This window comes from Sinocyclocheilus grahami, unplaced genomic scaffold, assembly GCF_001515645.1.
Source record: "Sinocyclocheilus grahami isolate Dianchi unplaced genomic scaffold, SAMN03320097.WGS_v1.1 scaffold613.1, whole genome shotgun sequence".
Classification (NCBI taxonomy): domain Eukaryota; kingdom Metazoa; phylum Chordata; class Actinopteri; order Cypriniformes; family Cyprinidae; genus Sinocyclocheilus; species Sinocyclocheilus grahami.
Genome location: NW_015505792.1, coordinates 586,503 through 594,595, shown reverse-complemented (window position 1 = coordinate 594,595; position 8,093 = coordinate 586,503). Strand labels below are relative to the sequence as shown.

Genomic DNA, 8,093 nt, shown 5'->3' with positions numbered 1-8,093 from the left:
GTGTGTGTGTGTGTGTGTGTGTGTGTGTGTTTATGTGTTTGTTTGTGTGTGTGCGTGTGTGTTTGTGCATGTGTGTGTGTGTGTTTATTTGTTTGTTTGTGTGTGTGTGTGTGTTTGTGCATGTGTGTGTTTATGTTTTTGTTTGTTTGTGTGTGTGTGTGTGTGTGTGTGTGTATGTTTGTTTGTTTATTTGTTTGTGTGTGTTTGTATGTTTGTATGTATGTGTATGTTTGTGTTTGTTTGTTTGTGTGCGTGTGTGTGTGTATGTGTATGTGTGTGTATGCATGTGTATGTTTGTTTGTTTGTGTGTGTGTGTATGTTTGTGTTTGTTTGTTTGTGTGTGTGCGTGTGTGTGTGTTTGTGAATGTATATGTGTGTGTTTATGTGTTTGTTTGTTTTTGTGTGTGTGTGTGCGTGTGTGCGCGTGAGTGTGTGTGTGAGTGTGTGAGTGTGTGTGTGTTTGTGTGTTTGCTTGTTTTTGTGTGAGTGTGTGTGTGTTTGTTTGTTTGTTTGTTTGTTTGTTTGTTTGTGTGTGTGTGCGCGCGTGTGTGTGTGTGTGGTTTCTCAGTTTTCTTGCAGGTGTGGTCGGACTCGAACACACCTCGCTGAAGCTGTTGCTGCAGTAAGTGTCTGTGTGTTATGCTGCTTCATAACTCAAATGCATCCAATGTGACAAAAGGAGACGGTTACCGTGGCAACAGTCTGTGTGTCGGCAGGGCAACGATGCGTTGCTCTCTGCGCGTCTGTTCGTACAGCTCCTTCAGCGAGTGCGAGTGCAGCTGCGACGACTTCCCTGTTTCACAAAACTCTCATCAGTCCTTCAGCTTCATCACACACACACTTCCCATCATCATCATCATCATCACACAAGTGTACTCCTCACCTGAGACGGACATTAAGACACCACCGATAGTGTAGAGCCACACACACTTGCCCGGGAACAGCTGGGAAAGAGCAGAAGCCGATTAATGGAGAGTGAATGTGCTGAGGAATGATCAGCATGTGTGAGGGTCTCTCACCAGCTCCATGGTGGTCTCAGAACCGTTGAGGTTTAGTGTGAAGATCCCCTCATCCGCCCCGAAGATCAGGTGCTGATCTAAAGCCAACAGCAGGAACGTTACTCATTATGTTACTGTTTGCACTCAGAAAACACTCCAGCAGAAGATGTCAGACTGTGCCTTTAGTGGTGGGATGCTCCCATGAGCTCGAGCAGTTCAGCTTCAGAGGACAGCCGTGAAAGACCTTCCTGAAGACAATCTGTCAGAGAGATAATATAATATAATATAATATAAATGGAAAAGTAAATGTTGTTATCCCATGGGTTTCAATTTTTATCTCTACTCACATCCAACTTTAACACAGTTTGTGCTTAGGCTTGTTGTTTATAATAAATCTTTGTAATGAATGGCACTATAATTCATTTGCACTTTATATTTTTCATTCTTGTTCTGTATGCTGTTAAATTGAAAGGATTTGTTGTGGAGTGAGAGGAACTAAAACACAAGTTTATGGGATTATTATAAAACTACAGTATATAAAAACATTTTCATTACTTGAAATCAAATTAAAGTGAACTAAAAATAAGATAAAATATAAAAAAACCTAAACTTATTTTATTTCAGCTACTCTGCAAAGCAACATTTGTCATTTTCATTCCGGTTTAACGGCATAACGTACTAAAATAAAAACTAAAACTGAAATAAAAATGACGAAAATACAAAACGATTATGAAAATTTTAACAAAACTTAAAGCATAAAAAATAAAAACATTCTAAATATTAATGAAAACTATAATAGTATCTCAAAAACACTGTTTTATAGTGTTTGTAAATGTTTTATTTACTGGTATTTTACATTATTTCTAAACGTAACAACAAAATGTGACTTATACACAGATTTCTTTTTCTGTCAATGATTCAATTTTGCACTTTGCACTAATTGCAAGCAACGTATTTCCCGAAAGCGTGGTAATCAGAAAGCAGTGAGGTCAGAACGTACCGGCGGTTTCTTGACCACTGGACTGACACACTCGACTGGATCCTGAACGAGAGCGAAACACAAGTCAAACTGAGTCAAAGTGACTAACCTCACACATGATATCTGACTTCCTGTGAGAGCTCACAGCATCAAACACACACTTCTTGCACGTGTGAAGATGAGAAGATTAAAATAACCCATAACAGATTTTACACAGAATCTTCTTCATTTTAGTGGATGATAACGAGAAATTAATAAGTTCTGTCTGTAATCTCCTGAAGATCACGTGCTTGGATCTGAGATGAAGCAGAACTAAAGGTTCAGACATCAGCAGGCACCTGAGGAGCTTGTCTGCGTCTTCTGTCCTTAGGCGGAAGTTCAGGAGGCTGAAGCTCTGCTGGAGGATCAGTGTGGAAGCTGGAGAACGCAGACGGATCTACACACACACCGGCTGAACACAAACACACACGTTTTATATAGAAAACATTATGTATGTACAGTCAAACCAACATTTAGTTGAAAGCTGGTTCAACTGAAAGAAACTTGCACTGATTGATCTTAAGTATATATATACACAATATACTCAACTATTCAAAAGTTTGGGGTCAGTAAATGTTTTCTTTCTTTTTTTAAAGAAATTAATACTTTTATTCAGCAAGGATGTGTTAAACATATAAAAAAGTGATAGTAAAAACTAGCATTTTTGAATAAATGCTGTTCTTTTTAACTTTTTATTCATCAAAGAAAAAAGCATCGGGTCGAGGGACGGGTCGAGGTCGTGTGTGTGTCCCGCTGGATGTTCTGAATAAAGGTAACGGGACACTGATGCCCAGAGCTTTACTGTGATCGTCCTCTGCTGCCATACTCTCCTCTGAACTACTGCGCTGCTTCGGCTGAACACAAACACACACGTTTTATATAGAAAACATTATGTATGTACAGTCAAACCAACATTTAGTTGAAAGCTGGTTCAACTGAAAGAAACTTGCACTGATTGATCTTAAGTATATATATACACAATATACTCAACTATTCAAAAGTTTGGGGTCAGTAAATGTTTTCTTTCTTTTTTTAAAGAAATTAATACTTTTATTCAGCAAGGATGTGTTAAACATATAAAAAAGTGATAGTAAAAACTAGCATTTTTGAATAAATGCTGTTCTTTTTAACTTTTTATTCATCAAAGAAAAAAGCATCACAGCATATTATACTGATTTCTGAAAATACAGCTGCGCATCACAGAAATACATTACATTTTAAAGTATATTAAAACAGAAAACCAATATTAGAAATTGCAATATTATTTCAGTTTTTCTGTATTTTTGATCAAATAAATACAGCCTTGATGAGCATAAGAAACTTCTTTAAAAAACATTAAAAATCTTACTGATCCCAAACTTTGACTGGCAGTGTACATATATACAGTGTTGGGGAAAGTTACTTTTTAAAGTAACGTGTTACAATATTGCATTACTCCATAAAAAAGTAACTAATTGCTTTACTTTTTATGGAAAGTAAAGCATTACATTACTTTTGTGTTACTTTTTGTCACCTGAGCTGGGCTTGTTTATTAATTCTTATATAAAAAAATAAAAGTTAAAATATTTTTTGCCATCTGTAAAGGCCTGAAGGAAGTGCCTCGGTTTCTCTCAACAGTCAATACATGGGAAAACAAAGTAGCTTGCATTACTTATTTGAAAAAGTAACATTACATTTAAAAGAAATGAGTTACTTTACTAGTTACTTGAAAAAAGTAATCTGATTACATAACTCGAGTTACCCAAAACAGTCTGAAGCTCTGAAGCTAATTATAACAGCCATTAGTCAACCATTGTAGCCTTTTAATGAATTTATTTTCATCACACGGAATTAGGTTTCTGTTTTTATGACTATGTTTGTTTTTGCTCCCCACAAAAACTCAAACCAACCACAAGCATGAATAAGACTCAAGCATGAATAAGATAATATTGTAATACTGCAGTAATATTTTGGAGCGACTCACTTTGGGAGGAAGAGGAGGAGGAACTTCATCGCTGAACTGCAGTGAGTTACTGAAGAGAGAAAAACACACGCTCCTTCAGATCTTGATAGTTCATGAAGACATTCATCTGTACTGTAGATTACTGTACCTCGCTGGTCTGTGGGAGAGAATAAGAGGCACGATTAACCACAAATATCATTAGCATACGCACCATCACAGCGCTCTCATATTCAGTCAATGACATCAAACCACACGTTCAGCAGAATCAAGAGAATATGTGCAGATATGCCACAGATATGCTTTTATCCTAAATGTTGTTTGGTCTTCTGTTAAATTGGCTTTCTGTCTTTATTGATATCTTTCCTGCAGCTCAAACAGTAGGTCATGGGTTTGATTCCCAAGTAAAGCAAGAACTGATCAAATGTAAAGCTTGAATGCAAAGCAAGTCACTTTGGATGAAAATGAATGTAAATATGAAAAGATAGCTGAGCTATTGGGTGAAAAACATGATGCAGCGACACCCGTCTGATGCATGATGATGAACGATTAAAAACAGCGCAACTGGAATTTAAGATCGTGTTTTGAGTGAATGGGCATCTTATTCTTTTCTTTTCAGCTTATGAGAGATGTTTCTTTACTAATCTACTACTATTCTCTGTGTTTATGGCTAAAATCATAAATAGACTGCCTGAAAAGATTTTAATCATTCAGCGAACCAGTGTTGTTGATGTTAACTAAAACGAATAAAAATATGATTTAATATTAAATTAACTTAAATGAATCTGAACTAAAATATAAATATTAGATAAAATGACCTTAATTTAAAATAAACTTTGAAATATTGCCGTAGCAACTAACTGAAATAAGTTTTAAAGTAATAAAATGACTAAAACTAAAATGGAAATAGAGTGAATGCTAAATGGATATATATATATATATATATATAAACCTAATAAAAATGTCAAAAGCACATAACGAAATGACAAAAAATTTAACTAAAATTAAACAATTTATAATTTTCTGTTTTATATATTATGAGGATCTAGATTTGTATTTATAAAACTAAAACGGAAATTAAAACATAATTATAAAAATGAATAAAATACATAACAAAATTACTAAATCTAAGATTAAAAAGAAAACTAAAAATATAAAAAAGAAAAGTATAGTAATATATACTATAATAGTATGTAAATAATAATCAAAATAACGGAGAAAGCCGTGATTTAGATGGCTTTTTGAATCACACAGATTCAATTCATGCATCAACTCATTAAATGCACAGCTTGAATATACAGTAAATCTGCCAAATGCATAAATGTAAATGTGTTTATGATTTCAGAAGAAGAGAAGAACTTACATTTCCACGTCGTCGTAATCGTCATCCGTGTCCACACTCTCATCCCTGTAAGAGTTTATTATGAGAAATCATCAGCACATGGGCTGCATGTGTCACAGACGAGTGATTAAATGTGATGTCGGCTCTTACCTTCTTCTGGAAGTGATGGGAGGACTCGTCCACTGACCTCCTGACGACCGTAACTATGCCAATCACATCAATAACAACACATGTTATCCAAAAACATCTGCTTTGTGATAAAAATGAATGCAAACATTCTTATTTTTTTTAAATCAAATTATTAACATTCTGCAAGGGGTGTGTAAACTTATGAACACAACTGCACCCTGCCAAATGCATAAATGTAAATGTGTTTATGATTTCAGAAGAAGAGAAGAACTTACATTTCCACGTCGTCGTAATCGTCATCCGTGTCCACACTCTCATCCCTGTAAGAGTTTATTATGAGAAATCATCAGCACATGGGCTGCATGTGTCACAGACGAGTGATTAAATGTGATGTCGGCTCTTACCTTCTTCTGGAAGTGATGGGAGGACTCGTCCACTGACCTCCTGACGACCGTAACTATGCCAATCACATCAATAACAACACATGTTATCCAAAAACATCTGCTTTGTGATAAAAATGAATGCAAACATTCTTATTTTTTTTAAATCAAATTATTAACACAACTGCACAGCTAATGATAATGACAACAGAAAGAAGAAAATTAGTTATTTAGGGACCCCATGAAGTGGTTTGACAAGTGCATTTTTCCCTGTGGTTATGCAGTTCCTGTTAAAACAGGAAGTTGTGTTGGGACATGTAATCCCTTGTTTTTAAATTGCGAGTTATCTTTTGTTTAAGTCAGAGGAAAGAACACGTTCTAGACTGGACATGCATTTGTGAATAAAGAGATGTCATCAAAACTTTTCTGTTTCCTGAAAGAGAAAATTATACATTTTAAATGCATATGTCTTTTGGTCAAAGGTCATTTTTTTCTTAGACAACATCCTCAAAGGAAGGTTTTGACAGACCTACACTCTTAAAAATAAAGGTGCTTCACGATGCCATAGAAGAACCTTTTTGTCTAAATGGTTCCATAAAGAACCTTCAACATCTGAAGAACCTTTCTGTTTCACAAAAGCTTCTTTGTGGCGAAAGAAGGTTCTTCAGATTACAAAAAGTTATAAAAGAGATGGTTCTTTAAAGAACCTTTGACAGAATGGTTCATTGTGGAACCAAAAATGGTTCTTCTATGGCATCGCTTGAAGAACCTTTTGAAGCACCTTTATTTTTAAGAGTGTAGCTCACTCTCAGCAGTTTCCTCTCAGAAGTTAAACACACAAACACTAACCGTTTCTTCTGGAGACTCTCGTTTGCCAGCGACGGGTCTCTGTGTGTAAATCTGTTCAACTGAAACACAGACATCAGCTTTATAATAATGAAATAATGAGTGTGTATCTGTCATGAACACACACAAGAGTCTTACAGCTGGTGTCTGAGTTTGTTCTCTCGGCCCGGTTGTGTCTGTTGATTGAGTGAATTCTTCTGAGTGAATGGGGGACAATCACCTGAGAGAGAGACAGAGACGAGAGTCAGACAGATGGACTGTCTTTATGAGTGAGTCACTGAATCGTTCAAACAACTGACTCATTCAAAACACTGATTAATTCAAGAAATAATCTAGGGACTATCTTTATGAGTAAGTCACTGAATAGCTCATATAGTTTAGAATAGTTTGTGTGTACGTACCTCCAAATCATCATCATCCGTGTGTAAGTCTTTGAGATTCTCAGGGTGTCTGAGTTTGTCCAGCAGTTCAAGGGTTAACTCTTGTCTCAAAGACGGCAGTGTCACAAATAAGTGCTGCAACAAGACGTGATACGAGTTCAGATAAACACACACACACACACACACACACACACACACACGTTTGTTTCTGAGATTTGTGGGGACTTGAACAATATTTTTTATCCCTTAACTCAACCCTAACCCTAAACCTACCCCTTACAGAAAACCTGTTTGCATTGTTACACTTTCAGATAAACAACATTTACTATTTTTTTTTATCTTGGAGAGGCGAGGTGTCCAAGTCGCAACATCTAGCTACTGGGGTGCCTCAGGGCTCAGTACTTGGACCACTTCTCTTCTCTATCTACATGGCATCACTAGGTTCTGTCATTCAGAAACATGGCTTTTCATATCACTGCTATGCTGATGACACTCAACTCTACCTTTCATTCCATCCTGATGATCTGACGATAGCTGCTCGCATCTCAGCTTGTCTAACAGACATTTCTTGCTGGATGAAGGACCATCACCTTCAAAAGAGCAATTATATGCAAGTGCTGTAACAAGTCTCAGTTAGCTTGTTATAGCACTTGCATATAATTGCTCTTTTGTTGTTTTTGATTGCTTCTATTGTCCACATTTGTATGTGTGACCCAGGACCACAAACCGGTCATAAGGGTCAATTTTTTAAAATTGAGATGTATGCATCATCTGAAAGCTGAATAAATAAGCTTTCCATTGATGTATGGTTTGTTAGGATAGGGCAATATTTGGCTGATATGCAACTATTTGAAAATCTGGAATCTGAGGGTGCAAAAAAATCTAAATATTGAGAAAATCTTCTTTAAAGTTGTTCAAATGACGTTCTTAGCAATGCATATTAATAATCAAAAATTAAGTTTTGATATATTTACGCTAGGAGATTTACAAAATATCTTCATGGAACATGATCTTTACTTAATATCCTAATGATTTTTGGCATAAAAGAGAAATGTATAATT

At 35.9% G+C, this 8,093-nt stretch overlaps 1 protein-coding gene across 1 annotated transcript in view; it reads right to left on the bottom strand.

Annotated features, from left to right (window-relative positions):
* The window catches only part of LOC107557637 (mitogen-activated protein kinase kinase kinase kinase 5-like), a 26,422-nt gene that overhangs the window by 7,519 nt on the left and 10,810 nt on the right, over positions 1-8,093 (bottom strand). Inside the window, exons 12-26 of the mRNA XM_016241114.1 lie at positions 7,054-7,167; positions 6,791-6,872; positions 6,656-6,714; positions 5,831-5,883; positions 5,702-5,746; positions 4,107-4,115; positions 3,980-4,028; positions 2,730-2,870; positions 2,476-2,500; positions 2,316-2,413; positions 1,999-2,040; positions 1,179-1,257; positions 1,020-1,096; positions 884-944; positions 691-793 (exon numbers count right to left, since the gene is read on the bottom strand). Of these exons, the coding sequence (XP_016096600.1) occupies positions 691-793; positions 884-944; positions 1,020-1,096; positions 1,179-1,257; positions 1,999-2,040; positions 2,316-2,413; positions 2,476-2,500; positions 2,730-2,870; positions 3,980-4,028; positions 4,107-4,115; positions 5,702-5,746; positions 5,831-5,883; positions 6,656-6,714; positions 6,791-6,872; positions 7,054-7,167 (1,037 nt within the window). The remainder of the gene's footprint in view (positions 1-690; positions 794-883; positions 945-1,019; positions 1,097-1,178; positions 1,258-1,998; positions 2,041-2,315; positions 2,414-2,475; positions 2,501-2,729; positions 2,871-3,979; positions 4,029-4,106; positions 4,116-5,701; positions 5,747-5,830; positions 5,884-6,655; positions 6,715-6,790; positions 6,873-7,053; positions 7,168-8,093) is intronic.